This window comes from Orcinus orca, chromosome 8, assembly GCF_937001465.1.
Source record: "Orcinus orca chromosome 8, mOrcOrc1.1, whole genome shotgun sequence".
Taxonomy (NCBI): Eukaryota; Metazoa; Chordata; class Mammalia; order Artiodactyla; family Delphinidae; genus Orcinus; species Orcinus orca.
Genome location: NC_064566.1, coordinates 99,080,061 through 99,101,743, shown reverse-complemented (window position 1 = coordinate 99,101,743; position 21,683 = coordinate 99,080,061). Strand labels below are relative to the sequence as shown.

Sequence of the window (21,683 nt, the reverse complement as noted above, 5' to 3'; positions counted from 1 at the left end):
AAATGACATGCCTCATCTTGATGTCTTTGTACGTTAAAAATCTCTTAGAAATCAGGACATCTGGCTCATTTCCCTTCTTCGAACTCCACCACTTCCCTTCTCTTCCAGAACAATTCAGTCCTGAAGTCATTAGGCGGGGTCTAACAAAGTAGGCATCCACAGGGGGGGCTGGTGGAGGAGATGTGGAAGCCCGGAGAGGGGTGTCTGAGCCCCAGCCCTATGAGGTGGCAGTGCCCCTAGAAGGGCTGCCCAGCATGAAGGGTCCGAGCCTGAGCGGGTGAGGAGGGTTACCATCCAGCACTAAGTGTGTGGCCAGTGCTTCCAGACAGTGGGGGGGTCAGAGCCCATGCTTGGTGAGTAGAGCATCCACAAGGAGAGGTGGGGGGCACAGAGTTGGGAGTCAGAACTCGAGCATGAAGAGAAGGACATCCTCAAGGAGAACAGGATAGTAGCAGAGATGGGAGATGCTCACATACAGGGGATTGAGCAAATCAGTGAATATGTTAAGGATAATGAAAGCTGGATTTCTCAGAAAAGGTAGTTACAAGTACAGAAAGGGGGAAAACTAGAATAAACACATGGTTTTCAATAGATAAATTTAAATATATCCATACATGGACATATATATATACACTTGTATGTATGCATTCTCATATATTCCCTGGCTCTGTCTACTGAGATAACTTGAAAACAATGATGCCCCCAAAGCAATGAGTACACCTATTCCCTGGATTTTGGCTTCTAAATACCATTTTCCACTAAAAGGAGCAAGGGATCCTTAGAGAAATGGCTGATTATAAGGCTGGGGCAGAAAAAGGTTTAGCTGAGCCTGGAATCTTTTGTACCAGAAAGCAAGCAAGTCCTCGAAGCTTGAGGACAAGAAGGACACAAAAGCCTGTTTCCACAGTTTGATCATCAAATTAGCAGCTGATTAATTTGACAGTAACAGAGTATAACCCAGTGACTAACATAGGATAGTAACAGATTGTAGCCTGTTTCATAACAGAGGAAACCATGAGTCCATACAGGTATCAATCAATAAGTAACTTGAAAGTTTGATGAGGAACAGGATATTTACATAGTTTTCAAGCATCTCCCCACGAAATATTGACTTAGAAAGCAGAAAAGAGTAAGTTTACAATGGAGAAGTTTGGCAGACACCACCTTCATCAAGTGATCAAGGTGGATATCATCAATAATGGGATTGATAAAATGCAATGTGACAAACAAAACATCCCTGACGTGATAGTCCTGTCAAAGTTGCATATCCTGAATCCAACCACGAGGAACCATCAGACAAAGCCAAACTGAGGGACGGTCTACAAGATAACTAGCCTGTAATCTTCAAAAATGTCCAGCTCGTGAAAGGGAAGGCACTGTATGCCAAACTGAATAGGATGAAGATGAAACATGTGATTCTGAACTGGATCCCCTGGGAGGTTTGGGACAATCGGAGATAGATGGATGAAGTCTGAGGTCTGCAGTACAAAAAGTCAATGTTAATTTCCTGATTTTGGGGGTTGCGCTGTGGTTATAGAAGTGGGTGTCCTTGTTTGGAGGAAATACACACTAAAGCATTTGTGGGGTGACAGGACATCATGTCAACTTACAGTGGTTTAGAGGGAAAAGTGTTTCGTTCTATCCTTACGCCTTTCAGTAATTTTGTGATTGTTAAAAAAAATGGTATCATGAGAAAAAAATCAGCCTGGCTGGATCTTGCCCCTGTAACAAATTACAAACTCATAATTTTTATGTGTGTGGTAGAGCAATGGGGGTGGGGCAGGTGGTATTATTTTAGAATTAGTTTATTCAGGTCCAAAGAATGAGAAATGTCATAAATGTTGGGGGGGGGAAAGACATGTCACATGTCACTTTCACACGTGAAAGTGAAGGGAGGAAGTACGACTTGGAACAACCACTAGAAACACAAATACATATTCTGCTCTTTATTAAATAATTTTTAAAAAGCATCTATTAGGTCAGTAATCGGGAAATTCAACTCACTATTTTCTTTTGTATGTGTTTTTGTAATGAAGTGTCCTGGTAAAAACATTGTCTACCAGGTCAACTCTTGTGATTTAGCAAGACAATTAGAAGAAAATGGAAACTTTGGGTCTGCCTTGAACTAGCACTTGTGTCCTGGGGCATCAGCCTTGGGACCTTCGTGCTTATCTGACTCACTCATTGTTTTGCATCACTTCTCCCAGACAGGGAATGGGCTGGTTACAGCTTCTTAAAGTGCATCTTGGAAGTAAGCTCCTAGGATTAGAGACCTTCTTTGGGTCCTTTTCATCCCGAAGTTCTTTTTTTGGAAACCAGAAAGAAAGACAAAAAAATATTTTAAAAAATAGTTCCACTAGAGCCCAGCATCTAATATCTCCTGTTCCCTTTACAGTAAGATGTTAGCTGGTCACATTGACCCTGATCCCAAAGTTTAGTAGAATTCTCCTGCTCTGAAGTAGTATCAGCCATAATAGGTTCTTTCTCTTCTTTTTCTTTTTTTTTTTAACTACAAAGCTTTATGTCCATGGGTTAGTCCTCATTTGTTGCTCTGAGTCCGGGGCAGATTACACTTGGAGGACACCATCTTGCATTGCACTCACAGTACTTTTTTTTTGTTTTTCATGTGATGGTAATTATGCTCCTTCCCACAGGCTGCTCCACTGAGGTGATGATGAGGCTGCCCTGAAATCCTATTTCCTGTTGCAATGAGCGCTACACAATGCTCTCTGGTATATAAGTGAGCTCTCCTTTGAATTTTGAAGGTTGTGCCTTTTCCTTCGTCTTTGTTTTTGCCTCTGAGTACAACTGTGTGATGTAGTTCATGCAGCTCTTAGAGCGGGAAGCTGAAAGAAAAACGTAGCGAACACGAACATTTAGTTTGAACAACATTGCACCCGTTTATTTGAAACACGTGGACTGCACGTGGTATTTGTAGGTCCAAATGTTAATGTGTTAAAAAAATCGAACCTGAAATTCACTGATGTGTATACATGGTCTTGAACGCCCTGTTATAGTCTAATTTTTAAAATGTCTTCTTATGTAAACTATATGCTCATAAACCTGAAATAAAATATATAGACATCTCTGCTATCAAATAACATGTATCACTGGACAAAAAAATACATTGCCTTTAGCATAATTTCATACTGAAAGTAAGAGGGCTTGTGGGAAAAAGAGGATTGGGGCGACCCACTGAAAGCCTATGCAACTCTGTACACGGAGTCTGGAAACAGCTCCAGAAGGTAGCTTTTAAGTGAGCAAAAACAATAGAGTTGAAATGCTGGATCTGAGGGTGCTGAGGGAAGGAGGATGGAAGTGGGGGTCAGAGCCCAGGATAAAGTGCAACTTCCCACAGCTGTGGCAAGCCAGGGAGTCGGGGTGGGGGCAGACCTTTCTGGGGAGGGAGTCCTGAGTGCAGATGCTCCTTTTGTTTTTTTAATTGTTTTTTAAATTTTATTGAAGCATAGTTGATTTACAATGTTGTGCTCATTTCTTCTGCATAGATACTCATCTTAAACTTTCTTAAAGGTGAATTACAAGGGCTTCTGCTTGTTCAGTAGCTGAGCTGAGGGCTTTTCTTTTTCTGCTAAAGGTTATAATTCTCCCACTCTTCTGTTGCCCTTGCCTGGGAGCATCGGGGGTAGGAAACAACCCCAATTACACGTTATACTGACGTCATTCTCCCCCTGCCAGTCGTGGGAGGAGATGGATGTTATAGAAACACGTGTTGTGCTACAACAGCCTGTATGCAGCTGACACACATTTTCCCCTCCCACACCCAGGTCTCGCACAGACCTCTCACTTATGCCCCTCTTCCTGCTACTACAGCTAGTCTTTCTTTCCGTTTCACACCCTGCTAGGTCAAAACCAGAAAAAAAGCCAGAGGTGTTGTAAAAGAAATGCTTCTTACAAAGCCTCAATAAAACCAATAGCAACTAGTGGCGAAGCTCACTGCATTTTCTTGGAACTTTTGGCAGGTGGAATAAGTTCATTTGCATGGAGGAAACAGTGGTTGGAAGGTGTAAGATTCTTGTTTTGCTATATTCCTAGCTTCCTTCTACTGGATCTTTGTCAAGAGTACACACACACACACACACACACACACACACACACACACACACACGGAGTCTCCTTTTAGACTCTTCTTTTCATAGTTTGCTTGAAGAATTGCACAGAAGTCATCCAAAAGACCTGAAACATTTCTGCTTGAATTAGTTAAGCCTTATATTCATTTATTCAATACAGATTTCTCCAGCACTCCATCTGCGCCAAGCCCCAGGCTAGGATCTGGGGGTCCACATAGAGTAGATCCAGTTACTCACCACCTGGAGGTGTACTGTGGTAGCTAAATTAACACACCAAACATGAGAGTCTGGCGTGGGAAGTGCTTCACTGTGAAGGTGTATATAGGATACTGCGGCACACAGGAGGGTTCTACCTGTGTGTGACAGCGAGAACTCAGGGATGGCTTCCCAAAGGGGCATACCTCCAGCTACCTGAACTTAACTGCTACTTTTTGTTTTTTAAGAAGTATTTCCTCAAGTTCTACAAGATGATTTATGTGATTTGCTTTTTCTTGTGCTAAAAATCCAACTTTGAATTTTATTCTCCTCATTAAAGGCAACAAGTTAACCTCATTTTTCAAATCTCAGGTCACATAGTTGACTTACTTTGGCTATTATTCTCTTGGGATGATGTTTCTTCATTATTTGACCTCGATCTGTAACTTTCTAGAGTGTGCTCTGAAATTTCATTTTCTGCAGGAAGAGAAAATGGTTATTGAATTCTGGTGCACAGAGCATCATCTGTATTCAGAGCTGTACGTTTTGAGTAAGAGCATACCTGTTTTTATACCATAGTGGGCTTATCGCTCCCTCCCCCATACCTCATGTCCTCATTCGTTCAACAAATCATTTTTTATTCTCTACTATGATTCCTGCAGGCACTGTGCCAGGCAGTATAAGAGCTGCGGAAGTCAAATGACCACAGATTAGAATCAAGTACTGTCTTTTGGGAAGAAACAATTCCAGTAGCCCTTAAAGAGGTATGGGGGTGAAGTATCAACGGGAGATTTCGAAACAATAGTATGGCATTTGCCTATTGTGCAGATACAGCTGGAAAGCCAGACCCTGTGTTTAGGTATATTTATGATGAAAATGTTAGTGCATCTGAATATCTCGAGACATTGATATTAAACTAGGAGAAGTGGTACTTTTAAGAGGGTCATAGCCGTTCAAAGATGTAGTATTTTGCCATGGGACATCATGATTTCTCTGTTACTAGAGGTTTTCAAGCCGTATGTAGCTAAATCAGCAGTGTCCAAGATCACCAGAATGCAAGTCATGCGTGTAATTTAAAAGTTTCTAGTGGTAAAAAAGTAAAAAGAGTAAAAAGAAGCAGGTGAACTGAATATGTTTTATTTAACTAGTAGATTCAATATAGTATTATTAGATGTATTCTTGTGTGTGTGTGTGTGTGTGTGTGTGTGTGTGTGTATTGAGCCTTCAAAGTTGGGTGTGTGTTTTATCCTTACAGCACCTCTCAAGAGCAACTAGCCACAGTTCATATGCTGACTAGCCATATTGTGGCTACTGTATTGAACAGCCCAGGTCTAAGTAACCACTCAGAATTAAAGAGGGGATTTAATCCTGGCACACATTTAGGGAATGAATATAGCAGATGGTTATTCTGGGTAACTTCTAAGGTCCCTTCTGTTTCTGATATGTGTTGAGTCTGTATTTTAGTAGATATCTTCCATGCTAGCTAAGTAATTTTGTTTTTGTTTCCAATGAAATAAACTTTTAAATCGGAATGCTTAGGGAAAATTACTAACGTATGGTTGACGGAGGCTGAGTGCATTCTTAGAGTGTAAGAATGGGACCCAAAACAGTCTATTATATTCAACCTTTGATTGACCATTCCTAGAATAGGAGCTCCTTAAGAGCAGGGACTTGGTCTGTCTTGTTGGCAGATGTGTCCCCAATGCCTGGAAGAGTGCCTGGTACACAGCAGGTGCTCAATGAATGCTTATTGAATGAATGAATGAATGAATATGCTATTTGCTGTCTTTTTGTGAGTAGAAGCCTCCACAGTTTAATGCCAATTCCTGGAGCTACTCTAGTTTCTCTTGGTCGTGCACTCTGTAACTATAGTTCCTGGAGAATCACATCCTGTGTTTACTGCAAAACAAACGGTTGCTTATTTGAATGACAACACTCATCAAATAGATAGTACAGCATTGAATGGAAAAGCTTTAACTGACAGAATTTCCCTTTGGGCTGGCCAATTGTTTGAGCATCTTGTAGCCTCCGTCAGGTTCTCTGCCCACTCACCTTTTTTCCATATGACATGTGCTTTCCGAATCTTCATGATGAAGAGCTGGACGATGATGAAGAGAATGAAAATGAGGAAGGAGACAAGGCTCAGTAGCAGGATGCCGCTCTTCTTCCTCGTCAGTCCCACAAACTGACGATTCACTTCTAGAAGGAAAATGAAAGGATTTTAGACAGGTCAGCGGCTTGTTTTTTTTCTTTTTTTTCTTTTGTCACTGAGGAATATACACAGTATTTGCAAAATATAGTAGAGGCTAATACACAGCTGAGAGGAAGAGACGACAGAGAGCTTTACCCTGAAAGTAAAGAGATTCGTGTCATTTATTCTCTGAAAACAAGCAAGCAGGGATACAAACAGACAAAGCAATTGTGCGGGATGATTTGAAAAAGGTTTTTAAGTTACATAGATATCGAGCTAGTTATTTTTCATTTCTAGTGGAAACGTGAGAATATTAAATTATAGTCAGGGGATTCAAATCAGATGTAAGGAATGAGTTTTCAGCAAAGTGTAGTTAAGTAGCAAGAGAGCTCGTTAAGGAGTTTGTGAAACTATGCAAACAAAATGAAATTTCATTAATCTTGGCTAGGTTAAATGCGGTCCTCCATGAAGGCATCTGGAGATAAACCAGATGAGCTCTTAAAGATTCTTCTAGAATTCTGATTCTACGGGCTCTAATTTTGCTAAATGTCATTCACGGTCCCTGTCATGTCAACCAACAAGCCATTGAGGAGTGTCAGCTACGCGTAGAACATTGTGCTTAGAGCTGCATAAGGCACAGTCCCTATGTTTTCGGGAGAGTTTTCTATATATGCAAACAAACAAGTTAATAGAAACAAACAGAATTAAGATATCTGTGCCAAATTCTAGACCCACGTGTGTTAATATAATGACGTGTTCAGGGATTCTGAGGCAGGAGTGGTGCCTGAGTTGGTCAGGAGAGTGTTCGGTGAGGATCTTGGCCTTGAAGGAGGGGTAAGGAGAGGAGTGATGCGGACTTTTCCTTTCATCAGGGCAGTTAGGGTAAACAAGGGCAGGGCAATCAAAATGGGATGAAGTTTTCAGAGAAAAATGTGTATTCTGGTCAGGACCTTATAGAGACAGGACTGCAGAGATAGGTGGTAGAGGACACCTTATGGAGGGTTGAGGGCTCACATTCCGTGCTGTGGACTGTGAACCATAGCAGTTTTCTGAACATAGGTGTGAAGAGTGCAAAGGGATGTTTTGATAGTAGGTGCTGAAAATACACAGCAAGGGGAGAAACTAAAGTTACAATACTTCCAGCAGGACGTGATGAGGCTCTGCCTCGGGGACGCGGCAGTGATAGTGGACAAAATACCTTAAAGAGAAGACTCCAAAGTCCTTGGGAACCTATTGATTTTATGTGTGTGTGTGTGTGTGTGTGTCCACACACACACACACACACACACACACATGCACAAGAGTGAAGGATGTCACCAAGGTTTGGGGCCTATGTGATGCTTTGGACAAGCTGATCTTGTGGGAAAAAGTGCTGTTCAATTTTTAGACATGTTGAGTTTGAGGAGATGACAGAAAATTCAGCCAGAGATGTGTGGGAAATGGAATGAAACAGGGACTAATGCTCTGGAGAATGTTCTGGAAATGCAGGTATGGAAATCTTCTGCCTGGTGGCAACAGAAACAATCTTGGGAATGGAAAAACTCTTTAAGCATTAAGGCAATAACCAAGGATGGAGAAGTAAAATCAAATCTACATAGAAGAAGTCAGAAGAGGAAGGGACATGAGCTAACGGACATGAGAAGGAGTGGTTAGCAAAAGTAACAGGACCAGGCAGAGTATGTCAAGGAAGCCAGGGAGACAACTGAGTAAAGGGACAGGGAGTGACTGACCAATAGAAAGGTCAAAAATAATGAGGACTGAAAAAGGCTATTGGATGTATTGATTAAGAGGTTAAAACATCAAGTGTTTATGCTAAATAAATGAGTGGTGGGAACACTTACCAGTGGCCAAGTGAGTGACTTGAGTGGTTTGTTCTTCCTCTTCCTTGTCAATCTCTGAGGTACTAGAATCTTCCATTACTGCAACTAAGGTGAAAGTAAGACATGATATATACATATGACTATGTATGTGCCGTGTAGTGTGTATATATGCACAGAGTCATCCCAAAGCAGCTTTGGAAACCAAATTAAGTGATCCTCATTAAAAAAAACAACAATGAGGTCATTAGTTCATACTGACTTCTTCCAAAAATAGTTGCAAATGGTCAGCATCAGTTTGCCTTTTTTTAAGGTAAATGTTTACTGAACACTACTCTGTGCCAGGCCTTAGACTGACCATTTGGTATATATTCCTTCTCACTACAGCTCTGAGCAAACAGAGGTTTTGAAGAGTTAAGTAAATTGTCTAAAGTCCTACAGCAAATAAGTGGCAGAGCCAATGCTGAGACTCAGAACCCCAAATTTCAACCAGTGTTTTATGCTTCCTTCCTGAATCAGGCCTTCCAGTTGAGACGGTTTTAGGTGCTTCAGGATAGCAAGTGAACACTGAAGAATGGCATCCCAAGCCTGATGGATAGAAAACCCATAGCCCGAAATGCACAGAGCAATGATTTTTATGTTGAAAGTCAGCTCAGTTGTCATTCAAACCTATGCTTGCTTCCCCCTTAGAAGTGGGATGTACTATGATGATTTTTGCTAGGTAAGAGAAATTATAAAAATGAGATCGTTTTTTCCGATTTTGTTGTTTATCTTCCCTTTTCTTTTTTTATTTTCCTCTGCCGTCTCCTGGTTTTTAGCCCATTGCACAGCGCCACGATGTGGACCCCAAGGGGAATGAAACCACCCCTTCTACTGAAAATGGGTATTATTAACAGTAATAAAATTGTAGAAATTGAAAGCTGAAAGGAATTTTAGAAGCCATATTTCTTAAATCTTAAATGAAAAAGCAGAGGAGAAAATTGAGTTATTCAGTAGCGGTGTAAACCAATTTAAAGACAACTAGATTCTAAACATGTTTAAAAATATTGGATTATTAAAGCAAATGAGGTGGTAGTTCCGCTTCATAATATTTTCCGTTTCCATCGCCCTGCAGAAAAAGTCTGTATGTATGTGTGGTACATATGTACTTATCAGTGTTTAAAGAACCTAAACATTTACTTTTCAGAATTATTCACGATAAACATTTTAAAAATGTGATCTCCTACTCAGAACCAAGAACATGATGGTGATATGAAAGCACTTCTCCCACCACATGGCATTTTTATAGAGACACTATTTGAAACAGAAAGGGGACATATAGGAATGTATGCCTTTCTGGATGAGGCCTGTCTTGCTCAAAGCACCTTGACAACGGCATGCATGCATTCATTCATTCACACTGCATTTTGTGAGTATCTGCTATTGCCAGATGCTATGCTAGGTAAAATACAAAGATAAGTTAAATATATGATCATTGCCCAGAGCTAACCATCTAGTGCTTTACTGTCTAAAAAAGCTGGTATTATAATCCAGGTGTTCTAAATTCTCCATTTATAGTTCAATCCTGTTATCAAAAACTATCTGAGTTCTTGACAACCAAGTAAGTGGTGAGCCTTCAAGGGTGATTTTGTTATTCAATGACAAACACCAAAACTCCAGATTCTGCTTTTTGCTCTTTGTTGTTACCATGTCTTTATTTTGTGTTTGGTCTGTTCTAGATGGAAAAACAAGTCTCCTATAAATGAATTCAGCATTGCCTTTTACCACAGAGGAATTCAAATGTCACAATTGTGTGTGTGTATGTGTGTGTGTGTGTGTGTGTGTGTGTGTGTGTGTGAGAGAGAGAGAGAGAGAGAGAGAGAGAGAGAGAACTTACAAGGTGTTAGTAACCCTGAAGCCCATCCCACTAACTGATAGGGTGTTCTCCAGGTCACCATGACGCTGGAGTCAGTTGCAAGGGGTCCTCTATGGTCTTATTACAAATTAAAAGAAAAAAATGAAAACTTAGAATTGGAAAAGTGACCTTCCCAAAGAAGCATAATTTTTTTTTTTTAAGTTTTAATGTTTTTCGATACTTACCGGTACTAGTGGACTGCTGAGGGTCTTGAGAGGATGGAGAGCTTGTCTCCAGGGCAGCTGAAACTGTCTCTTGATCAGTAACTAGAAAAGGGGAAAAACAAAATTCTGCAACTACAGAGAGCAATTTTACCCACATTGTGCTCAGTACAATAGGTTGGAGAACGTATCTGGCTGCTACCTGTTTGTGGAGGTTCTGCAGCAACCTCAGAATTGTGTGTTCTCCAGCTCTTGCTCTGGTGTTTGAATCTGTGTCCCATTGATTTCCATCTGCTAAGCTGCCTGGCTTAGAAGTGCAGCGGGCTGGACCTCCATGGAGTGGTGCCTTCGGCAGTGGTGGGCAAAGACTATTCGCCACCTTTATCTGTATCCATCTACCTATCAATCCCTCTGTCTATCTATCCAAGCACATATCTACCTGCTTATTTATTAGGTGGCTTTGGAGTCAGTCTCAGACTGGGTTGAATTCCAGTGCCGCTCCTTGCCTGCTGCTGAGTGAGTCTGGACAAGGTTCCTAATCTCTCATATGCTCAGTTTTCTCTTACCTGTAAAATGGAGATACTAACACATGTACCTCTTGGAGTTTTTTGGTGAGAATAAATGATTTCATTTGAATAACATGTTTAGCACAACACCTGGCTATTTATTAAGCACAGTGCTTACTACATGCTATTGTATGATATAAAACAATGTTTAGGAATGTTTCCAGAGGTTCAGCTTAGCATAGATTTGACCAGTCAATGAACAAGCCTGTAACCACGGAGCTTATAAAAATGGTACCTATTGGACTTCCCTGGTGGTCCAGCGGATGACTCCGCGCTCCCAATGCAGGGGACACGGGTTTGATCCCTGGTCAGGGAACTAAGATCCCACATCCCACATGCCACACGGCGCGGGCAAAAAAAAAAAAAAAAAAAAAAAAAATGGTGCCTATTAATTTACAAATATTGATACTGATATGTAATATCTTTATGGAATCTACAAGTGTTTCTCAGCCTTTTATTTAATCAAAGAATTTTCTGTGGTTTTGAAAATTATTTTCTTAATCAAACATTAAAGTTTTTTGAAAACTATAAATATGCCTGAATCACGTGCCAAGGGCTCTGAGAAAAGAAGAACCACTTAGGAAACACTAGAGAAATAGTAATACAGATGATAAGTAAGCTCTGTGGCCACAAGGAAGCCAGAGAAACCTGAAGGAAGAGTAGAGCTGCTGGCAATGAAAAGAAGGAAAAGCTTGAAGGCAAGTCAAATAGAAGTGCTGGAAGCAAATTATAAGACGAGCATAATATGGCAACTACTGGGGACATGCAGAATAAAATTTGTCAGTCATGACTAAGATCTAGAATAATGTATACTATGTGAATTCAGATAACCATATAGTTATGTACAAAACAGGTTATATATATTACATGCACTATATATATTATACACATTGTATATATTGTGTATGTGCCATAGTGTATATATACAATTGTGCATATATGTACAATAGTCTGTGTATGTGTGTGTGTATATATATATATATACACACACACACACACACACACACACACACACACACATACACACACACTGGAGTTTGTATTTGATTTATCCTCTATTTAGCAAAACTGCTAAATAGATTCATTTAGACTGAATGTTGTTTTGATTAAGTGGATACTGGTACATGATGATTTATCTCCCTGGTTGGTTAGAATGTTATAGACCTCTGCTATCCAATATGGTATCCACCAGCTATACTGATTATTTAAATTTAAATTAATAACAAGTAATATTAAAAATTTACTTCCTCAGTTGCACTAGCCACATTTCAAGTTAGAGTTTTGGAAAACCTGTATCCACCACTGTGAACTTGACAGGTTCCAAATATTTAGGCTTCTGATGAGATTAGTGATGATATTAATGGATGTGATTTTGTTACTGAAATGTGCCAACATTTGAAAGATTTGTATCGATCAATGAATCAGTATTCTCCAAATGACCAAGGCATGATGTTAGGAATAGTGCCTGGATCATTTAAATAGCAAATTTGTTCGATGGATTTTAATGTAACAAGAGTATGAAAAGTTCATTGACATGGTTCTAGAGTCCACAGAGCAGCTAACCTTAATGAAACTACCTCTTGTCGAGTTTTAGTGTAGCGTTGAAGAAGCGTATCCACAATTATCTGAAAAGGCTATTCAACTACTTTTCCCTTTTCCAACTTGGTGTGAGGCTTAATATTTTTATATAGTTTAAGCAAAACAACATATTACAAGAGCTTGAATGCAGAAGTTATGAGAACCTATTTCTATTCAACCAGATAGTAAAAAGATTTTTAGGGCTTCCCTGGTGGCGCAGTGGTTGAGAGTCTGCCTGACGATGCAGGGGACACAGGTTCGAGCCCTGGTCTGGGAGGATCCCACATGCCGCGGAGCAACTAGGCCCGTGAGCCATGGCCACTGAGCCTGCGCGTCCGGAGCCTGTGCTCCGCAACGGGAGAGGCCGCGATAGTGAGAGGTCCGCGCACTGCGATGAAGAGTGGTCCCCGCTCGCCACAACTAGAGAAAGCCCTCGCACAGAAACGAAGACCCAACACAGCAAAAATAAATAAACTAATAAACTCCTACCCCCAACATCTTCTTTAAAAAAAAAAAAAAAAATTAAAAAATGTAAAACAGTGCCATTTTTCTATTTTTTGGCATTGCAAAATATATTTTTTTCCATAAAAATATGCCATTTCTCTTTATATGAAGTAGGTTAATTCTTTTAAAAATAAATAAGTAAACATTGTTGCTACCATGCAGAGTGTGGAGATGAGAGGGTCAGCATCCTTATTGTAAATATGTTTCTGAGCATCCTCAGCTAGCAAACTTTTACTTGTCGGATTTCGAGCATCTGTTGGTCCATGTAGGAGCTAGTCAAAGAGAAATATTCATAGGCAGTTGGAAGCACCAACAGGTGATCCTGGTGTTGTTCTGTGAACACTTACTGGGGATCTGGCAGTGGTGCTAAATAATTGACAATCAGATCATAAATAAAAGTCAAGTTTTAGCCTGTTATTATTATTAGAAACATTTTATGGCTATGATTTTTAGTCCTATAGAACTATGGCCATCAAGGAGGGGAAACTGTGATTTCCCCTTCAGCAGTAATTTTTGTAGATGGCTTGTACAATTGCTGACAAGTAAAAATATGCTTTTTTGATATTGTTGATTCTTTTATTTAAAATCCGAAAGTCTTTCAGAAGCATTTAGATAAATAAAGCCTCATTTTCTCTTTGGCGACCCTCTCACATTCCCCACATGCTCCCTTGCACTGATGGGGGTGGAGGCTGGGGACCGGAATGAATGACAAAGAGGAAGGAGGGACTTCCCTGGTGGTCTGGTGGTTAAGACTCCGCCTTCCAATGCAGGGGGTGCAGGTTCAATCCCTGGTCTGGGAGCTAAGATCCCACATGCCTCACGGCCAAAAAACCAAAACAGAAACAATATTGTAACAAATTCAATAAAGACTAAAAATGGTCCACAGTAAAAAAAAAAAAAATCTTAAAAAAAAACCCCAAAACAAAGAGGTAGGAATATTTGCGTCAGGTTACAGTACAGTCTGGTCTGTGGGTACTTGAGTCTTCTAAACCCAGCTTCCTCAAGACCTGCTTTTGGTTTGATGAGAAAGTGAACGGTGGCGAGCACGGGGTAGTGAGCGAGGAGCTGTTAGCCACAGCGCCAGTGCCCACAGGGCAGCGTGACAGTTTTCCCACAGAGAGGTTCTCGTTAACAAGTGCCTTTCCTCATGGGTTAGTTCATTTGATAAAGAGCTTTTTCAACAAATGCACTGTCACCCAACAGCTTCCTCCTTCACTAGTGTGAGTGAATTCTTATCCTCCAGGAATCTCTTTTCTCACTAAGAAGAACTTCTATAAAGTAATGAAGGTCGGACTCTTATTAATGATAGATGTGTGATTCATGCTTCTTTTCTTTTTTTTAAAGATTTTTTTGATGAGGACCATTTTTAAAGTATTTACTGAATTTGCTTCTGTTTTATGTTTTGGTTTTCTGGCCGTGAGGCATGTGGGATTTCGGGTCCCCGACCAGGAATCGAGCCCGCGCCCCCTGCATTGGAAGGCGAAGTCTTAACCACGGGACCGCCAGGGAAGTTCCCATGCTGCTTCTTATAGGATACTTCTTGGCTCAAAAAGTTTTATATAGTTTTTAAATTACTTCTTAAACTTCTGGTGAAGGAATCAGAGAAGAGGGATTCTGAAAATGAAGGCAACTCCTCTTCACATTCAATGTTTGACGTTTTTTTCTTTTTCTTTTTCTTATTCTTATTTTTTGGTGCTCTGCTCAGAATATTAACATGGGTAAACTGAAATCTCCAAAACGGTCGTAACAAAATAAATCTAAAGCATAATCATGACTTAATGTGACTACGTGAGTGTTATAGTAACATAAAATGATATTGACAAGTTTAGATTTATTTCAGTTAGTATTGTCTCCTTTTGGGTTAAGTACAGAGAGGTAGTATGCTTCACATGATCTCTCCAAACACATGACTGCAATAAAACTATTTAAGGTCAAGCGATGCCAGCTGTCATGATCAAAAAGCGGCCATGACACTGTTTGCATATGGCACTCTGCTAGGCTTTCTGTACAACGGGGGTTCCCCTCTGTGTTGGAACAGTTGCAACCCTGTTGGCTAGCGGGAGACATTTCAATCATTAAAGGAATTTGCTATTAAAGAAAGCTTTGTTGACCTGAGCTCACTCTGAAGGACTTTCCCTAACCCATTTAATTTTGTTGGATAGTGTAATATAAAGGTAAATTTAAAATAATTAAAGACAGTCTTTGGTGGTTCTTACCCAAATCTTCAAACCGGTAAGGGGCTACCAGTTTTCTTCCTTGCAGGCCTTTGTGTCGGACGATGCAGCTCGCTGTTGAGTTTTTGCCATATGTGTGGACTCTGAGTGTGCTGGTGCTATTACACTTCTTCCCATCAGTTTCATATTCATGGTGGGTTTCACCTATGGAGCAATTGAAAGAGGCGTGTGAGGTTGTGGCTGTTTAATGCTGTTGGACGTGTTTGCGTCTCTGAGAGACCAATGGCCTTGACATCTTGGCAAACCTGTTAGACTTCTAACCTCACTCTAACTTCCCCCAGCTGCCTGGGACGTGCTTGACCCTAGTCCCAAAAAGAAGCAGATGAACAAGAGTGGATAAGTTTCTATAAACCCTGCACTACTGGAAAAAAAAAAATCCAAAGCTTATCATGTTTACACGGAAAAAGCCTAATGTTGTGAAACACAAAGACCCAAGACCTTACTCAAGTTGAATGAATAAGGCAAATTAAAGGAGAGGTCCAGAATTGGCACTGGACTGAATCTATGGTTACATAAAATCGAATGGAATGTCTGTTGAAATGTAAACAAACTAGAAATAGTTCCCAAGCACCACAGTTGGTTCTCCTGCTTCAGTTAAAAGGCTCAAAGCTTAGATTCTCTGTTACCAAAATATTTTTGTCTGTCGTGGGCAGTATGACATAGTACTCCACGGTATAAGCAAGTTCATATATGTTCCAATTACATGTATTATGTTAAATGTATTTTTATTTATTTATTTATTTTTGGCTGCGTTGGGTCTTTGTTGATGCATGCAGGCTTTCTCTAGATGCGGCGAGCTGGGGCTACTCTTGGTTACAGTGCGCTTCTCTTGCTGCAGAGCACGGGCTCTAGGGCGTGCAGGCTTCAGTAGTTGTGGCTCGCGGGCTCTAGAGCACAACCTCAGTAGTTGTGGCGCACGGGCTTAGTTGCTCCGCGGCACATGGGATCTTCCCAGACCAGGGCTCGAACCCATGTCCCCAGCACTGGCAGGTGGATTCTTAACCACTGCGCCACCACGGAAGTCCCTGTTAAATCGTATTTTTAATTTTATGCCTGCTACAAAGTTTATGCTCAGAGGTAATAGCTATATTGTACCTTTTATTTTATGAAATGTTATGAAGCCATAATAAATATTCCATTTTAGGTTTCTACCTTGTTTTAAACAAAAACATGTAACCATGTTATTTGTGTAGAGGCTTTCAAGAGTAAGGCATGGTATCGATTGGTTAGTAAGGATAATTTGTCTTGAAACAACTGATGAAATATCGAATGGTGGCCCCTTCTGCCACCAGAGGGTGCCAGAACCTTGAAAAATTCCTTAGGCACTAAACAGGGAGGAAAACAAAGGAGGAAAGAGAGCCATTTCTTCACTTACCTTGGATCTCCATGTCATCCCCTAAGAGCCAGGTTATCCGTGGAGGGGGCTTACTTCTCACAGTGGAGCATTTCAGTAGGACATGTTCTCCATTTTGCATTCTAACGGAAACTTCCAAGGCTGGCTTGGCAGGAGTTGCTAGAAGAAAATTAATTTTTCTTTTCTTAATTAGCCGGTCTATAGATATCAGCAAAGCACAGAGCCTAATAATCTGCAGGGATCATTGCAGGGGATGGGGTCTAAATAATGGGCGTATCTTTTTCCTTGACCTTTCTCAGAATATAGTTAAAGGGCTTTTAGGTACTTGGAAAGCTACTCTGGCTGTAATCAGAATGTTTGTCGCCCAGTGTGTGATTAGTCTCCAGAAATTCCCAGGCAGACTTTGTTACAACAGTAATTATTAAACGTTATATATGAATGTATTTGGCTGGTAGAACACTAAGTGAGGAATAGAGGCTTGAATTCTAGTCCTGTCTCTGTCACCAGCTATTGTAAGCGCTTGGGTAAATCCCACAACTTCTTGGTCTATCAGTTTCCTTGTCTGTGACATGACTGGTTTATGGTCTCGTTGTTTCAGGTCTAAACTTTCATGAGTCTAGGACTCACCTCAACGAACGTTACCTCTGTCCCCTCCTAACATCAAAGATGCATTTCTCTTTTAAAGGGCCCACCGGCCCTTTTTCTACTCCTGTCTTGGAAATCCTTTTCAGTTAGGCTTACTTCTTCCTCTTCCCTGGTCCAGAACTGCACTCTTTCATGTTGATTTACTCATTCATCCGCCATTGAGACATTATGAGGTCAGTTCCAAGTATGCACTAGATGCCTTAGATGCTAGCAATGCAAATAAGGAAAAGGTAAGGCCCGCCAAGGAGCTATAGTCTGGCGATGGGCTCAGCCCCTAACCTGTTAATTGAAAGGCCAAGTGCTAAGTGCAATGATAGCGGTAGGCATGGGGTGTTATGAGAGCTCAGTAGGGCACACAGTCAGTCTGAGCCCGAGTGGTATTTGGGGTGGCCAGTAAGGTGGGGAGAAGGTGATCCCTAAGCTGAGTCACATGGGTTCTCAAAACCCCTAGGGAGCCACTCCTTCCTAGAGACTTAGTCAACATGCCTTTACTTTACGGCAGGTACCACCCTCTAATAATTCAAGAAGAGAAGCCTCAGAAATTCTTTGTGTGACATGTGGGTTTATGTTATTTAGAGAGCAATAAAAAGCAATGTTTTTAACTGATCTGTTCTGCCATGGAAAGCAAAAAGGTAAAGATAGTGAGACACACGCTGAACACAGCTGACCATCTGCAGAACTGAGCAAGTTCCAACCCATCGGGAGCTGTCCCTTCCCATCCATGCCTCCCAATACCACACCCACCCACCCGCAGCAGAAGAGAGGAACTTGTTTTGTAGAGGATGTGAGCTGATTGTCCAGTGCAGTTACATCTGAACTCATGCCATCTTAGGATGTGCTGTCAGAAGTTTCTGCTTGATGTCCGTACGTGTTTTGTGCCTTCCTAAACTAGCGTGCAAACTCCTTGTGGGCAGACGTTGTGCCTAATTCATCTCTGATTCTCTGCAGACTAGCACAGCGCCTGACACAGAGTCGCGGCTCATCCAGTACTAGTTTTCTTTCCTTTTAGTTCCCTGCAGAGAAAATTTAGTTGATGCCAAAGACAGATTTCACAAATTCACATTTTAGTCTGGGGCTTGCCACTCAAAATGCTGTTTTCCTTTCAAAAGATGGCAAAGGCGCCCGGGAAATGCCTTGCTCTAGGCAACATTTTTTAACTAAAATATTAAGTTTTAAAATGATGTATCACGTTCCTAAGTATATTGTTCCCAGGCTGGGTTTACTGGCATTCGGACACCTACCTAACACCATCACTTTCACTTCCTTTGTTCTCACGGAGCTGCCGTAATGCAGACACTTGTACACGCCTTCATCTTGCTGTGTTACATTCAGCACCCTGATGGAGAGCTGATTGGAGGAGTAATGAAGAAGCTGGTATTTGGAATTTTTTAAACCTGTACAAGAGGGGAAAAGAGCTATTATGAGGAGAGAGATCAGATGAATGCAGACTCTCAGTGGATTGATTATTCACAGAAATAGCTTTTGATTTTCACACTTTAAAGGAACAAATGTCCCATCTTCAACTGAGCTGCTTTCCAAATTCTGGTGTTGCCAGCTGGAGGCCTTGAATAGTTCGAAGTTAGTTTAGGAAAAGAAATATTTTGATTCTAGGATCTGTGAAATAAGCGATTTGCTTTATTTGTGCTTGTAGGAAATTAAGAGCCCTGTGCTGGCAAAGGGTTCAGGTTGCAGGAGGATATTAAATAATTTTTTTTTTTTACATTGTGGAAAACGCCCCACTAGGATTTATGTCTTTGAAATCTGATTCATTTGTGATTGTCTTGTCACAGTGTATGTGAAGAATGGAAAATAAATGCACTGATATTCATTGCTCCAGCTAGGTGCTTGTTATTTTTAATTTTTAAAAGTTCATTATTATTTGAAGTTTCCCAAAGATGACGACTTAGTCCTTCCAAATGTTTAAGGAATCGCCAAAACAAACAAACAAGCCCCAACATAAAATCCCCCACAGCTCAAGAAAGTTCTAGCCAATAGCAAGTGTTCCTTTTGATTCTACCTTGACCTGGGATTTCCATCTCAGGTCAAAGGTCGCTTAGCAAATCAGAGGCTCCTTAAATGAATGGTTTTATTTGCTTCTTTTTTCTAATGTTAAGATATATAATGTGAACAAGCCTAAAATAGTTAAACTGTGAATGGCTGACCAAGGAAGGTTTTTTCTCATCTGGAATAATTGTTGTGTGTCCTGGGACACTGATGTTACCTGAGCTGGAATTCAGGTGTTCTCAGTCTCAGCACTGTGGACGTTTGAGTCCATAATTCTTTGTTGGGAGGGGAGACTACACTGTGCATTATGAGATGTTTAGCAGCATCCCTACTCACTAGAGTCCAGATCCCCTTGCCTCTCCCTACTTATAACAACCAAAGCTATCTCCAGACATTGCCAAATGTCCCCCAGAGGGCAAAAGGTACCCTTGGTTGAGAACCAGCAAGCTAGATCAAGGCATCCTGTTGCAGAAATTTGAGAACGTCCATCTTCTCCCAGTTTACCCAAAACAAAGCAACGGAAAGCATTATTTAACAGAATTCTCTCTACTTAAATTTTCCTCTCAGAACTTTTAACAATTAATATCTACTTATTCTATCGGAATCTAGTTGATTTAGCTTAAAATAATATAGTTATTTTACATTGAACCTGTCAATATTTAATAACATTTTCAAAGCACATCAAATTTTTTTAGAGGCTCTGCTTTTATAAAGCAGAATGAAATTTGCTGTGTTGGAGACTTTTCCAAACATTTGACAGTTAGGAGTAGTAAATGGAGATATAAAATGGTCTCATAAAGGGGAGGGTTTCATAAAATCCTGCCCAAAGAGATGAACTAAATAGACTATAATAGACTATTAAAAAAAAGTAATGACATGAGGTGACAGATCCTAGCTAAACTTATTGTGGTATCATTTTCCAATGTATACATATATCAAATCATTATGTTGTACACATTAAACTAATACAATGTTGTATGTCGATTATATCTTACTAAAATTGGGGAAAAAAAGAGTCCTCTTCCATCTCAGGCATCTAAAACTCAATGTGTATTTCTGAGAGAGGAAGATTGCCCTCCTTTTCAAAGTAATACGTCCTGTCAATTCCTATCGCCTAGTGATCTAAAGGTTTTGTTAAGACCAACGAGAGAAGGGGAGCCATCTGGAAGGGGCTTTGAGATGTGGCTTTGGATTGCTCAGATGGAAGACAAAGCAGCTGGCTCCAGATGCGGGGTGATGTGTTGGCTGCCTGAGGACCAAGGGCCCCCAGGCTGTCAGTCTGCTACCCGTCTGTCATCATGCTGTTGGTGGTTTTCATGGTCGCTGAGAGTCAAAAAGTGACATGGGGGTGAGGTGGGTTGATGGAAACGTACTCTGTCATTTGAGCCCCCTTTAACCAACCATTTTGGTGGGGTTTCCATTTCAGACTTCCTGTCAGTAAAAGCAGCCACGTGTGAAATAATAAGCTTCTGGGTGCTATTTACATGTCACAGTGGGCAGAGCCAAGCCCACCGTTTGGGTGACTCATGGCCGCTTTCTGTCCCACCAACCTGTCTGTCTGGAAAATCCCTCAGGTTGAGGCCTGGCGGTGAGTTACTTTTCCTTCCCTTACCGGAATGCTCACTGAAGAAAATGGTGAAGCCTGACGGGGCCAGCCACTGCAGGGAGGTGGTCTCCGCCTGAGAAATGACACACTTTAGAGTGAGTGTCTGGCCTTCCTCCACGGTGACGGTTTCCATGTGGTTGGTCTGAAAGGCCTCTGCAGAGGAAGAGCATTGGGGACAGTCAGGCTGGCACGGGCCACGCCACTCCCGAGCTGAGGCAGGGGTTTAGACCCAGTGCAACCTCATTCGTCATTCGGTCATTTACTACACATTTCTTAGAGAAACAAAGCGTAAGTCAGCACCAAAAAATGCGAGGAAGGGAGGGAACGCAGTGTGCAGGGGCAGTAAAGATGTCTCTCGAAAGAGATCTGAATGAAGGGGTGGGTTTTGGTGGGAAGACAGTTGAATGTCTATTAGGCATTTGCCCTGCCAGATGCCGGGAATTGTGTCTTCCATGTTACCAATATTTAACATAACTTTCAAACTAACCCTCTAGAGGAAGAATTATTTTGCTCACTCGACGATGAGGGAGTAGAGGCTCAAGGTCATAGAGGTCCTGGGGCTGGCATCTGTGCCCACGTGTGCAGGCTTGCAAGCCCATGCTCACGTAACTAGGTCAGACTACCTAAGTGATGAGATCCCGGAAAACTCAGCCTTTCTGGACTCTGTTTATAAAACAGGCGACTTGTGTCTTCAAGTACAAATTGGGGGTCTTGGATTCTAAGAAAGAATGTTATTTCCCATCAGGCTCTTGCGAATTATGGAGCTGCCCATCACGGTGAGGAGGTACGCCCCACCCGCAGAAGGGCTTCTCCACCAGAGGGAAGATGTTCTCAGATCTCTTCCGA

At 41.2% G+C, this 21,683-nt stretch overlaps 1 protein-coding gene across 2 annotated transcripts; it reads right to left on the bottom strand.

Moving 5' to 3' along the window:
* Positions 1–1,733: 1,733 nt before the first annotated feature.
* CRTAM (cytotoxic and regulatory T cell molecule) lies at positions 1,734–20,986 on the bottom strand. Of its 2 annotated transcripts, XM_033407460.2 has the most exons (9): positions 20,844–20,986; positions 18,469–18,621; positions 16,604–16,741; positions 15,211–15,372; positions 10,371–10,451; positions 8,316–8,399; positions 6,336–6,482; positions 4,674–4,760; positions 1,735–2,846 (listed from the first exon to the last, which is right to left on the bottom strand). In XM_033407460.2, the coding sequence occupies exons 1-9, from the start codon at positions 20,968–20,970 to the stop codon at positions 2,716–2,718; spliced, it is 1,110 nt and encodes a 369-aa protein (XP_033263351.1). In that variant the 5' UTR covers positions 20,971–20,986; the 3' UTR covers positions 1,735–2,715. The 2 variants fall into 2 exon arrangements, with proteins under 2 accessions (XP_033263352.1, XP_033263351.1); XM_033407461.2 differs by lacking the exons at positions 15,211–15,372; positions 16,604–16,741; positions 18,469–18,621; positions 20,844–20,986 and having other exon boundaries at positions 1,734–2,846; positions 10,371–10,506.
* Positions 20,987–21,683: the final 697 nt, after the last annotated feature.

What these genes read in the sequence shown, in the direction of transcription:
- CRTAM (XM_033407460.2), bottom strand. Translation starts at nt 20,970, where the DNA reads ATGGAAACCGTCACCGTGGAGGAAGGCCAGACACTCACTCTAAAGTGT. An exon ending in AGTGAAAGTGATGGTGTTAG is followed by an intron (nt 16,742 to 18,468) that starts GTAGGTGTCCGA and finishes ATTTTCTTCTAG; the next exon opens with CAACTCCTGCCAAGCCAGCC. An exon ending in CCAAGAGAATAATAGCCAAA is followed by an intron (nt 2,847 to 4,673) that starts GTAAGTCAACTA and finishes TTTTTCTTTCAG; the next exon opens with CTTCCCGCTCTAAGAGCTGC.